The sequence below is a fragment of the Rhyacophila brunnea genome, unplaced genomic scaffold (genome assembly GCF_057557595.1).
Source record: "Rhyacophila brunnea isolate RB1 unplaced genomic scaffold, BYU_Rbru_1.0 scaffold_16, whole genome shotgun sequence".
NCBI lineage: Eukaryota > Metazoa > Arthropoda > Insecta > Trichoptera > Rhyacophilidae > Rhyacophila > Rhyacophila brunnea.
Genome location: NW_028232816.1, coordinates 11,775,342 through 11,796,099, shown reverse-complemented (window position 1 = coordinate 11,796,099; position 20,758 = coordinate 11,775,342). Strand labels below are relative to the sequence as shown.

General features: G+C 39.1%; 1 protein-coding gene across 1 annotated transcript in view; it reads right to left on the bottom strand.

Annotated features, from left to right (window-relative positions):
• Positions 1-2,919: 2,919 nt before the first annotated feature.
• wech (tripartite motif containing 71 protein wech) overlaps positions 2,920-20,758 on the bottom strand; it is a 42,207-nt gene continuing 24,368 nt past the window's right edge. The window contains exon 2 of the mRNA XM_085943801.1: positions 2,920-12,470. Coding sequence (XP_085799927.1) covers positions 10,223-12,463 — 2,241 coding nt within the window. The 5' untranslated portion in view covers positions 12,464-12,470 and the 3' untranslated portion in view covers positions 2,920-10,222. The remainder of the gene's footprint in view (positions 12,471-20,758) is intronic.

The following is a 20,758-nucleotide window of genomic DNA, read 5'->3' as shown; positions in this document are numbered from 1 at the left end:
GTATGTCGCGTCAGGCCACGGATGAGTCAACTCGCGAGTTCTTGTAAACGTCATAACTTCTGAATGAACTGTTTGTGTATATTTTCTAAACAATATTTATCATTTTAGTGTGAAAATATTCACGATAAACTCGAGAAACATGTTGATTTGGTAAATTTTCACAAATATTTATCTTTCTGTTCCTATTTCATATTTTTTAAGGGATTTATTTTATTTCAAAAATAGCTGGCCTACAAGTGTCCACCTAGTAAAAATTGGCTGGCAGTGATAAGGTATAAATCCGCATGATTTCAATAAAGATCAATATCGACTGGGATTTTTCAACCAAATAAAAAATGGCGAATAAATGTTGGCCCATTTTGCTCGTACTCAAGCCCTGAACCGATTACAATTAGGTTTATCATTTACTGCACAATAAGTACTACATATATTTTTATTTCTGATTATTGTCTCACCACTTCTCTGATCTGATTAATCTTTCTTGTACGCTTCATTGTTCATCAGTTTCTTTTGCGGTACTACCACTTTTTTTTTTTAATATCTGGTACGACCGCACATTGAAAAACAAAATGCGAATTTTTCACTTCGATTCGAACCTGGGACCTGCGACGTTAAAGCCTAACACGTCACCGCTCGGGTATCATTAATCAAAGTGATTATATTCAGACAATAGAGTGGCTAAACATTAAGGACCGGTTAGGAATTAAATGAACTAGTGGAAGCCCTCATCGGGCAGCGGATCCGCCTCCATTGATAATTATGTATTAATATTTTTAGCATAAATGAAAAATTTTCCCCTTAGATAATTTTAATTCATTCGAATATTGTAGAAATAATAAAAACTTTTGTTTCCAAACCATCGATGAGCCACATGAAGTTTTATTCTAATAATAATATATCGACGGTGATCTGACAATAGTATCTATCTGACATATTGTAGTCAATTTTTTAGGGGGTCCAAAAAACTCTTTTTGTCGGTATCAGTATTATTTTTATTTTTCAAGTGAAATGATTTAATATTAGTACTAAAACCATAGACTATAGATACATCTAGACGCCACCCGTTGCATTGCTAAATGAAGCTGCGTGCCGTGCGTTTGGTTTGTGGGCGAGCGAACGCATTCATCTACAAATGTTTGAGACCATAGACCATTTCGCTAGTGCTCGCACTAGACGCTCAGAATTAAAATATACTTTTCTATTTTTTTACGTTATATAGTATTTTTAAGCGGTCAAAATGCAACAATTAGGTTAAGATATCCATAATTTAAGTTATTTTAAAGAAACACTAGGTCACTAATATTTACCACTGACTTTATGTTTAACACAAGAAATAGCAATTTTAGCAACACGGTTATCAATGCTTAGTTATGCAATAAGCGAAGATTTGCCGGCTACACCGTAGCAAAACATCTCCCAGATCTGTAAACCTTTTATCTTACTCAAGCGCGTGTCGCAGAGATTATAAGGGTACCGAATACTTTCTTACTCGCACTTATGCATCGTTTTTGTTCAGGCCTTGACTAAAACAGTGATTTAAAGATGTATGGAAATTGTAATATCATAATAAAATAAACCAGGCAGAAAGATAATATTTCTTTTTAGTTTCTAGACACTTCGATGCAGATAGACACTATTTCCCACGTCAAATTTGAGCACTTTAGGATTTTTTTCGTAGAACAATAATATTTCCATTCGATCCGTCACCAAATTTTGTACAAAGTACACCAATAACCCAGAATTTGCCAAAACTACAGATAGATACTATTAATTGTCAGATCACCGTCGATATGAATGATGATTTTAATGTGTTTTCTCGATCTAGTTTACTGGATGACCAAGAATGCCGGTGACACTTTTGCAATGACATTCATTAATATGGACGAATCATCTGGAAAAGAAAATGACACTCACTTTATTGTCGGGTCTGCCGAATGGCATAATCTGTTCTAACGTCATTACAATAAAGGTGATATTGCTATAAATTCCTGATGCTTTTTGTTGGGTCTGCCGAATGGTTCGGTTCGAACGGGTTCGCTCAAATGAACATTGACATTAGAAACACTGCTCTAACGCCATTACAATAAAGGTCATATTGCTGTAAATTCCCGATGCGTGATATCGCATAAGTAAATTGCGGAACGTCTACCTATCCATGCGAATGCGCGAATTTACTTGCTAGCTACTGTATTGAGTGCGTCGTCCATTAATAATGTCATTGCACTTTTGTAACTGAAGCAGGAGAGGTACAGGTATCAGGTGGTTAATGGTAGACAAGAAAACAGCGTTGATTTCAGGAACATGTGCTTTATTGCACAAAAATATTATGTAGCATCTAATGAATACAGCAAAATCAAATGATTCGGTCTACAAAATTATACATTATGACTATCAGTCAACGAGATACATCACTCGCAATTTGGATTCAGAAGTACAATTTATCATAATTACAATTAGGTATGTTATTTTAACGTATAATCATTATTGAGGTAGATTTGTGTGAACGATTCTTTTACACTCTTTAAATAAATACATAGGAACTCCGTACTGTTGTACCGTTTCAAGCGATATCTAAGAGATTAGTTTATTAGTCAGTTGAAGCGCTCGGTTTCAAAAGCTGCTAAAACAATTTGCAAAACATAAAATAATGGATATTTCACAAATCACAATATATAACACATAATGAGATAATTTCTTTCTAAATGTATTAAAATTAAGTCGGTTTTTGAACACACTATCTATGGATATAAGTTAATTTTGGAAGTGACATTTCGCGAGCCTAATACTACAAGGTTCTAAGTGTTCGTCCTTGAAAAAACAAACTCAACAATGAAGTAGTATTCTAAGCCGCCACATTGTTACTTTTGTTTCGTCAAGGACAAACACTTAGAACCTTGTAGTTCTCCACTCGCGATTTAGTGCAGCATACCCTCCAAGCTGCGCACTCGGTGTGCACATCAAAATTGAACGCCAAATTTAGCCCAATCGAGTGACTCGACACCAACATAGAGTCAAAACGGGTAAATGTCATTGTATAAATAAGATATTGGCAGAAATATTGAGTACATTAATAATTATTAGGTACTTATTAGTGTTTCTATTGTCGAAAGGATATTTCTTCACCTGAAACTTTATGTCGCCATTTGTCATTTTCGTTCTCCCACGATATGACCCTGACAGGTCACCGCGGACGACTGATGATCGTTTCTGAATGCACTGCGAACGCATAGTATGGATTCTATGCATGGCAGCGGTGACCATTTAAAAGCAGCATTCATGCTGTGTGCTTCCATTAGTACTGCATCTCGTGTCGGAACATGTCACGGTCCAAACGAGTTTATATGCGAGACACCTCAGCTTGGATATGAATTCTTTTTGTATTTCCTATTCTACGCGGTCTCAATTCTGAATTTTTTCATGTCCGCGCGAGAACTTAACATTGTTTTGGACCGAAATAAATTTCAAAAAAACCTTCTCTTAATAAAACTATCATAAAATAAGTTTTAGCAGTCTGTGCAACCGAGCGCTTCGGTTATGTACTATAATATTTAATATTTATTGGGTAAAAAAACAAATATATCAGTCAATTTTAGTCTCATGGATTACTATACATACTTTAGGGTGAATATACAATCATATTATTTACTTGTGGCACAAAACACAACATAGAAGATTTCACAATATAGTCAAAAGCAGGATATTTTTAAAATATCAAAAATACAATTTTACATTTCGAGTTATAACATTGATGTACTTAGGAATAGGTCGTAGGGGAGCTACCGTTTTAATTCACATTCGATCCGTTCTTTAAAAAGTGACGAAGTATTCTGATCTGACTAGCCTCTGAATGACAAATTTTAGTTTTACTTCGAGACGAGACGTCAAAACTACCGCATAATGGCAAAAGGTCATATGTCAAATCTATTACAAAGCTATGCTTTACGTTTAAAATATTACTAAGATTATATTTATGCAGAATATCTTGAGAAAATATTTAAATTATCTTTTTTTCAAAATGAATTTGATATCATTTTTGTTTTCTTGAAGTGAACGACGTATCATGTTTCGCGATAGCAATGCAGAAACATTCAGTTATTATATTATGTATTGTAACAGTATTTTCTTAATATTTCTCAATTATTTATCTATAATTTATAACAATAAACCATTGACGATATTATATTAGAGCAAATTGGACAATAAGTTATTAGCATTTCTCTTTTCATTGAATATGATAAAAGATCGCACATTTCCAAAGTCAGCTGCGTCCGCTTAAAACTATGCAATAAATGGAATTATTAAAAATATCACAAATCGTGATTGCGGAAATGGTAGTGTTTAAATATTATATATTTAGGGTGACTCTCGCAGTCAGATGTGCGGTGCACCCGTTTCTCATACCGGAGGTTCCGGATTCGACTACCGGTGAGGATGCGAAGCATTTTTGTGACACATTATTCTCAAACCCCGAGTGTTTCTATGATCGTTTCACGACTACTACGACACTGGTATTTCACTACTTCACATCGCATCGCCGCATTCGACCATATGATGATCATGTGGGCCTCCGCAGAGTGAAGGTTGTATTGACAGATTTTTATTTTGATGAGAAAAATGGACGTTACCATAATCAGGCCTTTCGAAATGTTGTAGTGTTAAAAAGAAGAAAAATGTTTAGTAGGAACATTCATTTTTGAAAAAGTCAATATTACCTTACGGCGGATTTGACCACAATTGAAAAATAATACTTAATGCAAAAATTGCAAATGGATTTACTGCGGATTTAGCTGATATTGAAAATAGGCACTTGATAAATTTTATTTAGACAGATAAGAGAAAAGAGAGATGCATATTTTTATGGAGTAAGTTAGTAAGTTAAAAACTCACTGCATCTGTATTTTTAATGTCTAATATGTATGTACTCTAATGATTGTTAAATTCAATGATGATTTTCTTCAACAAAGACTTTCTTTTAATTAAAACTAAATTAAAATAAAAAAAATTATAATGATAAAGATATAACATCGAAAAAGAAAAAATGATTTCACAAAAAATGATAAATTTATGATGATAAACACTATATCGGCAGCACACTTGCCAACTATTCTATCTCAAATTTTGGTTACTTCTACTAAAGAAAAAAAACTTTCGTTAACTATTCATAATTCTCATCAAACATTGTTATATCTACATCCTGCGACAACAAAATCGCTACCATTTAACATTGCGCGTGTGTGGTTTCACTCGTTCACCTCAAGGACGAGCTCTAAAGAGGTTGAAATTCGTGAATTTTATGTAAACCTGAACAATCCGTAAACTTTACATGAAAGATTTATCATATTTTGAGATACTTTTCGTCATATGTACAGATATAAAATATGTAGTATTATTTTAAACCTTTGTTCAAAATTGTAGAATAAAGTAATATTTACTTTTATGGTATGTCTGCGGTTATTCTTTTGTCAACTCGCATTTTACATTTTATTTCATTTTCAGTCAAACTCACTGGAAGTTTCTAACTGACGAGTGATTTTTAAAAAAATCTTAAGTTTTGCAATGTATATTTACACTATCCAAATTATACAATGATTGATTTAATAAAAACTAAAATAACATTAAAAATATTAATTTCTTATTATAAAATATGATTTTTATTGGCACCTTATTCAACCTATTTAGAGCACCTGTCCCCTTAACTATCATTACAATATGATAGTGTCAATTTGCATTTAAATCAGATCCCTCTGCGTCAATGCGCCGGAAGAATGGAGAGAGAACCAAACCGAGTAGAAAGAGATGCTGCATCCTGGAGGCGGTTGAGCCCCACGTCGGTTTGCGACGGTGAAGGGAATTATGATCGCGGTATGCTAAAATACTTTGAAAGATTCTTTGCGAGCGTGCTGTCGATATACATAATAATATTATATTAAGAATTGTACAAAAAAAATACTTAAATAATTTCACATTTTCAAATAATAATTGGGAAAACATGATAAAATAATTTTCCAATGAAAGGGTCAAAAATATACAAACAATAATTGACAATGCACATTGAGCTGACGTTTTGTACATTTTCAAATTAAATTTATATAATATTTAGCGAGAATCGCGTCACTTTAAGTATATTAATAATATGTACTGACTCATTACCGTACTGTGATAGCAAACGGTTATAACTGCTGTCTACACAATTTGCAGAAGAACAAAAAAAAAGTTTTGAAACAGTCTGACAAGTTAGTTTATACGATATTTTGAAGTATTTTATATCAAAATAAGCAGAAGTAGCATCCCAATGCAAATTTTTAATCGTTTCTTTTAAAAAGATTAAAGTTTTATTGTTTCTTGCATTTTAAGCAGATATATCTTTTTGCCATATCAACTTTTTTTCACAATTTGGTCAGATGCAGATATCTTTAACATTACTTTGAGACCAATAAGTTGCAGCTCTAATATTTAGCCGCATCAAAGATTGTACAATAGAATTTGGAACATTTATGGAAGAGAATTTAAAAAATGAAAAAACTGCAGTAATGACCTTTTGCCATCACAGTACCGATTAGCGTTAATAAATTGTAAATGTTTATTACTCACTTTACATTAAAAGTTGTGTGTGTAAAGTGGTTTCTACTTTGTCGTACAAATCAGCCAAAGAAGTACGCACTATTATTTTAAATACATTTAATGAAACCTTTATAATACCTAAACAGAATAACAAGTGAATACTTTGCTGCGAGAAGTGGAAATTTTTTACAACAGGGTCAAATTAGAATCGATTAGATTTGTCAAAATTTCACCGCATCTACATTAACGGTGGTTATTTTCTCTTTACATATTTTAAATCGGAACAGTTGACCAGAAAAGACAGGGGAGACATATTGGATATAAAGGTGACCCTCTTTTATCACTTTTTACATTTCTTTATTCATATCAATATTGCCGGTGTGGAAAATATAACAATAAAATTGTACTATACGATTTCATCGAGCACCTCTTGTGCATACTAGACAATTTTAATAAAACATAATATCAAATATTTATTTCTAAAGGTGGCCAGGGGGCCGGGGTTACATCACATTCAGATTACAATAATGAATATGTATTTAAGCACAATATCAATGGAATATATCCCGCAGACAGAATTTATTGCGCTCATAATGAATGCCGGCTTACACTTTGTAATTTTAAATTAGTCACATATATTTATTTGGTATATATTTAATTTGTTCTACATATGGACATAAAAATAACCAAAAAAAAACAATTAGGTACCTGATATCATCATTTCAAAGATAAAATTCCCAGAGTGTGTAGTGATATTCTGGAAAAACAAATTGAAAACTTCACAGTTCATCAGTTTGACAGTTATATCTGTTGTGAAAATACATTGATTCGAAATCAAAACAACTTTTTCTTGAAGTGTAATAAGGCACTCGGCGAGTGTCCCTTGAAACGATGATATCACGATCCGTGTTCTAATTCGAGCTGGCCACCTGACCGCCCTCTACAAATTATGGTACTAAAGTGACGTTCAAGAGAAAAGGCCTCCTTGCCGATATATTAAACTAAATTTGTACTTACCAACATTTAAGTTAACTACATTTTCACTATCATTAATTATACTTCTTTAGCTATTATATTTGTATCAATACTCTATCGATTATTACGCTAAGACAATTTTTAAGTCAGTCAGTCTGTATTTTGCGACAGGTATACCTCTGTTAAAAGCTTCATTCGATTTGTTAAGTCACACTGTCATGGCCGCTTTAAATATTACGCAAAACATATCACGTGTGTTGACATCACTAAAATATACGCACACCTTTCAATCTCACAAAATACTTATGTAAATCTTCTATCTTGCATCTGAATAATTTTTATGGAGAAATTTTTGACTTTAACTGCGGACGAACAATTTAACAGTCTCTTCAATAAATGAAGTAGGTTTGGATTTATTAGTTAATGTGAACAAAGCAAATTCGTCCACTGCGGGTGACAGAGTGCAAGTCAAATTTTAGTCAAAACAAGTGAAATACAGGTATGCAGTTTGATTTTCAAAATTATTATCTACAGATGTTAATACCGAGCATGTCGACCCAAATCCGTCTAGATTCTAGAACATGTCCAAAGAAGAAGTGTGCAAGACACGGTGAAAAAGAAAATCTCCCAAACTATATGCAGATATACATGATTGTCATATTTTTTTAACTTGCAGTGGTTTTTACTGATGTTAACAAATGTTAACAGATGTTAACTAATTAACAAATTTGAAATTTAGTTAGTTTTAATGGTTTCTTGAAAAATTACTTTCTTTCGACATATTCTTAGAGCCAACCATTATATTATTACCTATATTAAATAAGAGGCATCAATTTTCAAAAACCGACCAGAATTTACTATTTATGGTTTCATTGATTCATTGAATTTATTCAGAAAACCTTTTACTCAGTTTACTGCAATAAATATAAGCAAAACAAAATTGGACATATCAACATTAGAGACGTCTAATTCCAAAAAGCAATAAGTCCACATTTGGTCAAAATCGAGAAAAAAATACGCACGTATTCTTTGTATAATTTTACACAATATGTATTGATCTATAAATTCCAAAACGCGACATAACCCTACGAAAAAAAATATTTTAAGTCTCGATTTATTACAAAAAGCGCCAAGTCCATGTTTCATAATATTGAAAGTTTGGTTGATTTCGCTCATGTTTAAGTCAACAAATAAGGGAACGTTCAATATTGAAAAGGGCGTCTCCCATGCTGTAGCTCATGACCTAAACCAATGACAGTGCCACGGAAATATGTGCCTTATGCGGAATAAATTAACAAGTGAGGTACAAGTAGCGCTACATTCAATTTTATTTTGCCTATATTTATTGCATTTAAGAGTTTATCGGCTGAAAGAAATTGCCATTTGGTTCTAATTTCGACATAGAATACATCGGAAAAAATAATCTCATGTTAAAATAAATAATTGAGGCTTGAAACATAAAATCGTTGTTTCCCGAAAATATTGAATTGTGGACTTGTCGCTTTTTGTAATTAGACGCCTCATTTATGGTTTCATTGATTCATTGAATTTATTCAGAAAACATTTTACTCAGTTTACTGCAATAAATATAAGCAAAACAAAATTGGACATATCAACATTTGTTTGTACCATTTAAATAATCAAATTCATCATGTTTTCAAACTTCTCTTTTGTCTGTTTTTAAATGATTCAATATTATGTGAAATTACACTTTAATATGTACATTGTACATACATATGTGTTTTTGGTAGGATGTGACAAGACATCGCCTGGCGTTTCTTATCTGAGCGTGAGATATACCTGACTTACAGAAGTATTAAAGATTGTCGAGCATAAATACAAAATGGTCTGTTTGAGCGAGAGGATACAGTCAAAGTCTTATTAGAGTATAATAAATGCGATCGCATTCAAGTCTTATAAATTCAGTCTTACTGTTTCAAAATAAAAAAATTCGCCTGAACCGCCATTAAAACCTGCCCGAACATTATAATCCTCACGGTGTCGCCGGTTTAACCGACTTTCAGCGGACAAAATGTTGCAATCGCTTATTTTTCTCTATCGATTTATTTTGTTTACGGAGGAGCTATATTTTTTAGGGAAGATTTTTGCGGCAGGCGATAGAACTAAACTTTCCAAACAACTACAAACGAATCAAAATGTTCTTAAAATAAAATAAACCTTAGGAAGTATTTAAGTTATTGCGGTGAAAAACATTCATATCGCTACGATCACAACACAGATGGCTTCGTTCATTACATTTCATGCAATTTAATAACCAAATATTGTAGTATTTTTTTATTCGGCCGACGGCGGCCGTGTTTCTTGCGCCCGCTTCGCCGGCCCTTAACTAAGCCCGATGTCGCCCCCGACATGACAGCGCCTCCGTTTGCCCTAATAACACATGAACAATGATGGCAAAATGTGTCAGTTTTTTGGTGCACGCGATATACATTTCTCTCTAGTAATATGTGAACCGTCTTACAGTACGAAATGCGAATCGCCAACGAGCAAAACGGTGGCCGGCGTCAAATCGGAGTCGACGCGCTTTCAATATAGTTATAATAAAAATCTTAGACATAAGAAGGTTCGAAGCTTCACTTCGGCTTCCGAGGTAATCAATATTCTTTTAGGTAATAGAAAAATGGTATAACTTTGTTATAACTAAAAAAAGGTTCAAAATGCTTCTTTAGAAAATTTGAATAAAGGTCTTTCCGGGGGCGCTGACCTCGCGAGAGTCAGGCAGCCCCTCTACCACCACAAGAAGGCGGCCATGCGGCGTGAGCGCCACGTCCGTTGGGCGGTCGTTCTCGTCGGGCCCCGTCCCCTTTACCTCCAGCGCCCACAGGAAGTCCAGGCAAGGGGAGAACACGATCACCCGCTGATTCTTGGAGTCCGCCACGATTATCTTCCCTTCGTCGTCGCAGATCACTCCTGACGGCCGGCTGAACTCCCCGATCGCCGGCCCCTCGTAGCCTTTAGCGCCCAATATGGTGCTCAGGGTGGAGTCTATCAGCAAGAGCCGATGATTTTCAAAGTCCGAGATGATGATATCACCCAGAGGGGTGAAGCAAACACCGCGCGGCGTGGTTAGACCCTTGAGCATCCGGCTGTGGTTGACGCCGTCGAACATCAGCACCGTGATGAACACCCCCTCCGAGTTGAAAAGTTGGATGCGGTAGTTCCTCGAGTCGGTGACCACGATCTGGCGCTCTGAGTTGACCGCCACGTCCCACGGGTAGCGGAACTGGCCGCAGCCTTTGCCGTACGAACCGAACGCGAGGACGAAGCCTCCATCCGGCGTGAAAGTTTGCACGCGGTGGTTGTCCTTGTCCACGACCACGATGCGACCCAGAGGGTCCGTGCTGACCCCGGCCGGCAGGTCGAACTCCCCCGCACCCGTCCCCTTACAGCCGAACTTCAGCCGAAACGCGCCCTCGGAGCTGAATATTTGGATCCGGTTGTTCCGGCGGTCGGCGACCACGATGTTCCCGTCGCGGTCCACGCAGAGGCCCCAGGGCCTGCTGACCTGGCCGTCCTCGTGGCCGTCCGAGGCGAACGTGATGGCCGGCGCGCCGGGGACCGGGCTGCGGCTCCGCTTGGCCACCACGGGGCCGGGACTCCCCGGGATGCACTGCCCGGTGCCTTTCCGGACGCCCCTGTCCGCCGCGCTGGCGCTCTGAGCGACCGCGGCGATCCCGGCCGACGACGCGGGGGCGGCACTTCCGACGACGGGCGGAAACGCGGGGCGGACCCGCTTGATCGGCCGCGGATCTCCGAAAGCGGGCCCTACCGCCGGAACCGACGTCGGAGCGATGCCGTTTTCGACGGCCCCCGCCGCTTTGCCAGACACGCCATAGATGCTGGACATGACGTCGCCCTGCTTCTTTATTTCGAGCGTCAGCTCGAAGTTAGGCGAAACGAATAGAAAGCCCTCGTCCTTGGGCTGCAGAGTCTTATACATGCCGGCGAACATCTCGATCTTGGCGTCCGACTTTCCTTTGGCCGACAGCATCTCGACGCCGTCGAGCTCGATGACCTTGGCGAGGTAGTCGTTGGTGTGCGCGAGGCCGGCCAGCGCGTTCCGCAGGCCGTGCATCTGATCCGACAGCTCGTCCAGTTTGACCTGTCTCATCTTGGCCACCTTCTCCAGCAGCTGGCGCTCCCTCTCCTCCACGGCTAGGATGAAGTGGCGCATCGCCTTTCGGATCTTCATGGAGACCTGCGCCGCGTCCCTCTCGACCGTCCTGGAGATGGCGACGGCCCGGTCTATGCTGCCCTTTATGTATTTGGTTCCCATTTTGCCGCTCTCCAGGGACTTTTTGACCTTCGCCCTGCAGGCCTCGATGGCGTCCTGCAGCGGGACGCTCTCGTGGTCCTTGTGCTCCCAGAGCGTGCACTCCTGGCAGACGATCTTCGAGCACGTCCGGCAGTAGTGGCGGATCGTCTCGCAGTGAATCTCGCACTGGAGGTCCCCGGGCGGCTCGGCGAAGATGCGCTTGAAGGCGACGGGGGAGGCGCGGGCGCCGGGGGCACCGGCCCGGTCCCTGGCGCAGCAGCCGAGGCAGTCGCCGCAGAAGATGTCGTTGCAGTCGAGGCAGCGGCCGGAGACGAGGCGGTCGTCGCACTTGGAGCAGGAGAGCGAGCCGGCGGAGGAGGAGGTCTGCGGCGACTCGCTCGGCGACAGGTCCGAGGCGTGCGCCGCGCCGGCTGAGAGGAAGTCGCAGTCGAAGGCGCGGCGGGAGGGGATGAAGGCGGGCGAGGAGCGCAGGGGGTCGGAGACGGAGGCGGCGTCGCCCTGGCCGATGGCGTCCAGCAGGTTGGAGAGCAGCTCGTTCATGCCCAGGTTGCCGTTCAGCGGCGAGACCGCCGACCTCATCGATCCCGAGTAGTTCATCGAGTTGGGCAACAGCGCCATCTTAGTGTTCATGGAAAATCTGAAAACGATCACAACAGTCATCAATCAACATTCAACATTGTCATTGTCAAAAAAGGTGGACATCTCAAACGGCAGAATGGACAGAGCACATACGAGTGGAGGTGAGCATCGACGTGTAAAGGCTCGATGACATTGAGCGAGTTCACTAGCCACTAGCCGTCGAATTCACTATCTGCTAGTAAACTCGCCCAGTGTAATCATCTAACTAGCCGATTGTAAACAATCTACGAGAAATATTGAATGCCGGGCTACTTTACTCGCTATTCGCTGGGGTGTGGGCTTGTTAGCTAGTAAACTAGTCGTGTGTCATCATAGTTGCTATAGTATAGTAGCATAGTTGCTGCGAGTGCGAGCAAATTAAAGAAACAACACATGGTTTCAACTCTCTGGCTAGTTGGCTACTGAGCGAGTGGAAAGTTTTGTGTGTCATCATCACTATCGCACTAGTTGACTCGCCCGCTTTTCAACTCGCCGACTAGCAGCTAGTAAACTCACTCAATGTAATTGAGGCTAAACGTGTTGACCGGATGTCCAAGATTGAGCTAAAGATTTTAAAAAAATCTTCCAGCCAGAAACCCGAGTCGAGAGAGGACTCCCCGTACCACACTCGGTCTTAATCGAGCGCATTGCGAGGTCCTAATCTGATGTCGGTCGTGTAATAAGTCCAGGCTCCCTATGTTTGAACTTGCGAGTGCCAGCTTCCCGGTCGACATGACGTCATATGACATCATTATGACGTACTACCGGAGTGATAATAACACTCGAGAATATAACGCTACCCATACAGCGGCGCTATTCATTGTCACCATACACATATAGGTGTTTCATCATATTATAATCTATGGTAAGCACTGTGCGCGGGCGGCATGCCTCGAGCGTGACGTCACAATTACGTCATGTCGTCTGCAGCCCGATTTCCTAACTATCGTCTCGTGTGGCACCAGACGACATGACGTAATTGTGACGTCAGCCAATACACGCTCGAGCGGACGGCATGTATTGGCTGACGTCACAATTACGTCATGTCGTCTGGTGCCACACGAGACGATAGTTAGGAAATCGAGCCCCTGCACCGCGATTTCCTAACTCTCGTCTCGTGTGGCACCAGACGAGATGACGTAATTGTGACGTCACGCTCGAGGCATGCCGACCGCGCACAGAATAACCATAGAAAATTTTATTATGATACACCTATATGTGTATGGTGACAATGAATAGCGCCGCTGTCTGACCACTCGCTATTTTCTCGAATGCTATTATCACTCCGGTAGTACGTCATAATGATGTCATATGACGTCATCTCGACCGGGAAGCTTGCACTCGCAAGTTCTAACATAGAGCCCCTGGTGCCATACGAGTCGATAGTTAGGAAATCGCGGTGCAGTCAAAAAATATAGCTACTGTGTACGAACGAAGCCACAGGGCCTCGCATTTGCTAATACCGGTCTGGCACTCTCTAAATCCGTGGCCATGTCGTCTTCGCCCAGTGAACATAAATAATTTAGGATGCAGTAACAAACAAAGCAAGACACGAAGACAGGAATTTCGTAAATGATATATATATATACGCGAAGGGAAGGAATTGGATTCTCCACGTTTTATCTCATTCTCCTTATCAAAGTTCCAATTGTATTATCAGTGGAAGCACCGACGATAAACCAACGAGATGTTTCGGTGTACCTAAGTGGGCTGCAGAGCTGGGAATTGAACCGGAACCGAACCCTGGAACCGATAATTATTTTGGCACCCTTGATTTCGGATACTGAACCCCGAACCGGAACTCAGAACTCGAATGTCTGGCTCCCGTGCCGACTATTGCAATTTATTTTATATATTATTAAACCAATAATAGGTATGTAGGTACTTATACTAGAGATTGTGATAAGGTGGACAATAAAATTTTCATATCTAGAGAAATCGAGAAATTGTCACTAGGCTAAACTACCTAATAAATTTGATATCTCAATTACTTTAGCCTTTTTAAATAAACATAAATACAATACATAATTATGTAGGTATATTATCTATTTATGTATAACTAAGTAGGTACCACCAGTGGCGAATGGTCGGGGTAGGCTGTTAAAATCCGACATAAATAGTCCACAATAAGCTTTGTCAGTCATACGTATTTATTTTCATTGAAATAAGACTACAATTTACAGATGATGTTGGTTAGTTTTTAAAAATACGTAAACCAAACCCTGCCTTACCAGATTTTTTATAGATAGACGAGAATTTTTTTTGACTATTATCTATTATGGCTTGGTTTCGCAGGGTTTAATTGAATTTTAAGAATTACCCCAACAGTATCTTCATCGTGGGACACTTATTCGTGCGCCGCAGTACGTGAAACATGAGTTCGTATAACATTTTATCAAACGACGAGTTCTTCGTTGAACATTTCACCGTGGAATACGTATCTTACAGAATGCGGCGATAGTTTGCAAATAGTACTGAAGTAGATTAACCCTAACCTAACCTAGTAAAGACATCTCCACAAGTTGTAGCATACGTACAAATATACTCCACGGTGAAATGTTCAACGAAGAACTCATCATTTGATTAAATGTTACACGAGCTCATGTTTCACGTACTGCGGCGCACGAATAAGTTTCCTGCGTTGAACTGTTTACGTACAAATTTCCGGATACGCTAGCCTACATGGCATATTAGAATGAGAAAATGTCCTAATACCAATTAGCGTGTTTCGACTAACCCTAATCAACATGGTTACATGTAAATTGTAAGTAAAACATTTCACCGTGGCACAGTTCGCCATGAGCTTTCTTATCGGAAAGAGAAGACCATACACTATACTGTCTCCAATTTTATTAGATTCAATATGAACATTAATTCAATTTTCATTGCTGATTTTGGCAAAATTCATGAATTCAAGAATGAAAATCTAATCTAACAAATAATAATCCAGTATATCGGCTATTTTCAAAATTTGTTTGCTGCTTGCTTCCTGTAAAGTGTAAACCGACAAGAAACGTGTTTTATTTAGACATGAATTCTATGTCAGTACTATAGGTACGACCCAAAGAAGTTGCGTTGGATGGTCTTTAATATACCCACGGCCATATATTTCCGGTACAGCATTTCACGGTGAAGTGTGATACGCCGAACTGCATACGTACAAATTTCCGGACACGAATCAACATAGGGAAAATCGAACAATGCGAATCAGTGCGGTGTGCTGTGAGAAGCAAGTCCATAATAGGAAGCAGACAAAGAATAAAATTAAAGATCCTGGTTAAGAAAACCCTCATCTGGGCTGTGTTAACTGTAAACAAAAAAACCACGTAAGCATATTAAGGAATGCACAAAAAATGGTACACAGTGTGTACTACTAGAACACGTTCCTATCAAATAATAGGGTTTCCATACTATGGTAACCAAAAAAAGGACAGAAATATATTATATACTTAGAGCGGAATGCAGAAACATTTGTCATAACTAAAATTTCCTTAGCAGAAAACACTATGCAGAAACATTGTCCTTAGGATCATTTCTATTGAAAACAATACCATATTTAAAAATTCTCTTTCCTATAGTTTAGGTAAATTATTTTATAATTGTTAAACGATGACAAAAATATGACAACTGCATTTTTTTAACATGGTAACACTAGCGTCAAGTGTCATTTTATCATCTGACATCTTGTATTTCTGCGGGCTGGCGTATACAAGTAAAATAATATTCTGCAAATACATGCCAAACGAATTAACACTATCAATATCCATATTGAGATAAATTGTTAAATGAATATGAGTGTATGGACTGTTTTATAGCACGCGAATTTATTTTGACAGCAGCTGCTGTCAGTGGTAAAATGGTAATACGGAAAGAGGCGTGTTCATAACAAAAGTTGTCTATGGTTAAGGATTCCTTAACTCTATACTCAGTATAGTCTATAGTTAAGTCATCCTTTTCGGCGACTTATCCTTAGGACCGAAATCTTAGATTGTGCATGCCGCTCCTAATATCCTTCGTACACGTTAAAATTGAGCGTTTCTGAATGTATGAATGAATGAGAGAATGTAAAATCCAAGGGTGGATTATTATGATCCACATGGTTCAAGCTAAAATGTAATACATATTACGTAATAGGTATAGGCATACATAGTTATTATGTATTTTTTTAAATATACATATAGGTACTTAACCATTAATCTCTAGGATCTAAGGCTAGGATTTTTGGCGGGCCCCCCTATCTATCGTTAAAGATAAAGGCATTGTGACGCTCTACAGTAGCGTTGACCAAATGGTGTACGCGGTAAAATTAAAGTGTATATTTAGTGTAGGTATTTTAATACATCCATTTGAATTAAGGAGTTGTCGAGTATCAAGTACAAAATAAAAAATTGTATCGTACATCCACATAATTTTAAATAATAACATTATTGAAGAAACGAAGCGCCGAAGAACTTTAACTAAACTATTAGAGAGAATTTTTGATGTGTGTTTATATCACTTAACTGGTCGACTCGCCACGCCGGGCCCCCAGGCTAGAGCCCTGTCAGCCCCCCTTTTGTGGGGGCCATGGTAACAACAGTAAGTATATAAAACTCAGCTGAGACTTCGTAGATTAATAAAAATAAATGAAGCAGTAGGTACGGTACAAGTCAAGTCGGTTATGTGGAATACAGCCGATATACTGGATAATTTATTAGGTTAACCTAACCAAACCTAAACTAACCCAAACTAACAAATAATCCAGTATATCGGGTATTTTCAAAATGTGTTTGCCGCTGTATTCCGCATAACCGACTAGAACTTAGGTACCTACTTAATAGATTCTAATCGCCATGATTTTTTGTGTGCATGGAGATGTTGAAAAGCGAAACTTATATGATAGATAGTAGTACAAAACTGTCATCGATAGATAGTAGTACAGAACCACAGAACAGATAATAAATAGTACCTATACCGATAGGCTATATTCAATACGCCGCATCTTGATGCAGGGTTTTGAATGTGTGAGTGTCCTACGAAAATGAAGCACGCATTATGCACGTGCAATAGTGTGTGTAATACACCAACATTAAATGAGCGTAAATGCATAAAGCGAGAGCAGTTTTCAGTATTCGACGTAAAACGTATTCTTGACACGTGTCCGTGAACCCGGATTCTTCCTTACTCGAGTCGGTTACCTGCTATCGCCTTGCCCGTTATGTATTTCAGTTCCCATTATTTCTGAGTTCCTTGTACAGAACTTAAATTCAAACTCCATCAGGAACCCTGAACCGATGGTAGGTACTGATATATAACGCTATTTTATCAAAAAAAACCAGGGAACTCAGAAATAATACCTATCTGTTCTGTGAAAAAAACCCATAACTCAATAATATTGTTTTATTTAGATTATAAAAGATAATAATTATAATAATATTATGTCCTCCATTTCCTTGCATCTGGTAACCCTATCAGGGCGTAGCACATAATGTAGGTATATGAAAAGAAAAAAAACAAATGAAATGAGTAACGCGATGTAATGTATAATATAGCCCAGGAAGGGCGCGAGGCGGGGTCGGGTGTCGGGGGTGCGTGGGGTGTGCAGATAGGGCAGGCGCGCACGCGCTCGCCGACTTCGCTTTCTCCCTGACCTTGAATGTGGGCATGCTCGCAACGGCGCAGCGGCTGCGTGGACTTGAAATTTATTATTATTATTTGTATTTTTCGACTTGGGGTAGGTTATCTCGAGCGAACCGCTTCTCGCGGGCGGCGGCGCCGGAAGGAGGAAGCCCCGCGCATGCGCGAACCGGCAGGCGGGTCAGCGATAATTAGACAGCGTCTATCAGTTGTTATATTGCGACAACACTTCTAAAAATGTCACAAAAACTCGAAACCGGGTAAGATGGCGGACAAGACATAAACAGTCACAATAATAGAATCAGAAACTTGGAGAAGCACAACGTGGTATGGAGAGGTGCATGCTGGGCATAACGCGAAAAGACAAAAAGAGGAATGAGTGGATAAGGGAGCAGACAAGGGTTTGCGATGTAATAGAGTTTGCTAAAAACGTCAAATGGAAATGGCTGGACACATAGCTCGAAGAAAGGACAATCGTTGGACAAATTTAGTTATCCAGTGGTATCCGAGAGGCACAAAACGACCGCAGGGTAGACCTAGAGGCTGCTGGATCGATGAAATGATAAAGTTCTGCGGAAGTACGTGGCAACGCAACGCACAGGACCGATCAGCTTGGAGAGGCCTTCATCCAGCAGTGGATAGATTCAGGCTGATGATGACTTATAACAATCATCATATTTTACAAACAGTTTACCATAATATTGCATTAAAAGTAGGTATAAGCAATATTCGACGTCCACAGTTTCGTGTCACGACCAGACTATTTATAGTAGGCCTCAGTAGCTATCCTAGAATTTTTATTACCTACTTAATTAAGCTAGTTATGAGTGTCGTGACCATGACCCCCACATCCTGAGGCGGGGCCCCAGACTAGGATATTTGGGAGGCCCCCCTACCTATCGCTAAGGGTAAAGGCGGTGTGAATAAAATTATGCAATTAAATCATAAATAACTTTGGATATTTTATAGATAAAATAATATTTTTATTTATTATTATTATAGTTTGGTTTAGGCAGGGCATAATAAATTTAAAAAATAAACCAACAATAGGTGTTATATTATCTATGTATTCTTAATCCAACGAAAATAAGTATGAATGAAAAAGTGTGCATATTATCTTTGTCGTATTGCCCGAAATATTACTTGGTTTGGTTTAGGCAGGGTTTATTTGATTTTTAAAAACTAACCAATACCGTCTGTAAATTGTAGTCTTAGTTCAATAAAAACAAATACATATGACTAACAAAGTTTATTGTGCACTATTTATGGCGGATCTTTAAAGCCTACCTCCACTCTTCGCTACTGCTACCGAGTTAGATTCAAACTCACACCTTCCACTGACCGGATGAGTGCACTTATTAATTGAGCTATTGTTATCTTTATAAATTCGTGGGAATTATTGTATTTTCAATAAAAAGAATTGAAAATTTTCAATGAAAAGAAGAAAAAGAAAGACTCGCCAATCGGAGACGGACAGTCGAAGCGTGCGCACGTCGATTTGTTTTTGTCATGGCGTCGGATGAAAATATTCTTAAATCGTATAAAGATGACTAAAAAACTTTACGTATGTACTTAAAAAAGAAAAGAATGGGTACTGTTCGGTTAAAGCGGATACAGCGGAAAACGCATTTTGAAAATAGCCGATAAACTGGATTATTTGTTAGTTTGGGTTAGTTTAGGTTAGGTTAGGTTGGGTAAGGTTAGGTTAGGTTAACCTAACAAATAATCCAGTTTATCGGCTATTTTCAAAATGCGTTTTCCGCTGTATCCGCTTTAACCGAACAGTACCAAAGAATGTCAATGAATATACATACTATTATTATTAGTACCTAATATAACAATAAACATAACATTAAATGGACGCATGTTGGATTTTTATGACAAATTATATTTCGTTCGGCACGCGTCACTTGCACAATCCGCGCATCGCCTAGCCACGATCTTTTTAGACCATGCCTCAGCTGAAGTATAGCCTTAAATCTTGTGTATGTTCAGTACTACCTTTTGAATAAAAAAAATACATTTATTAGTGTCAGTGTTACAATTACGTCGACAAAACTATGGGTTTTACCTACCGACAACAGCTAGCACGAAGCGGTAGGTCCAAAGAAACATTCAAACGAAAGAGGGTCTAATTAAATTTCTTGAATAATTTATTATTTAGCATCGATGATATTATTATTAGTATGGATCGTTTAAAAGGGCGCTGAATCCCCCCCCTTGGCTCCCGGGGCTGAGTATCGATCGCCGTCCGCCGCGCCGGTTCCCTCCGAGCCCCCATCGCATGGCGCCCCTAAATATTTGGGAGAACTTGCCTACGATTCTAGGATAGGCCAGGATTCTCCCCTATGTCTGCGCTTCCAAAACCGCGGAGCGGGTACCGCCGCCTTCGGAACCCGCATACGGCGCATTCTTTCAGCAACATTATAATATTACATTATGATTAGGGAATCCAATTCTGGGATCCCGGACAATTTTCGATACCTATGAATCCCGGGATTAGTAAACATAATCCCGAAACCTTTGTGATTGATCTTTTTTATCAATCACAATCAATATAAATGTACAAAATTATGTTAGTGAAGTATATGTATGTAACTGCACATGTCACAGGGGTAATCGCCGGATGCTCATGGATAACAAATAACCATTTTTTGTTGTCATACGCAATCGTAACATCAGAAAAATAAT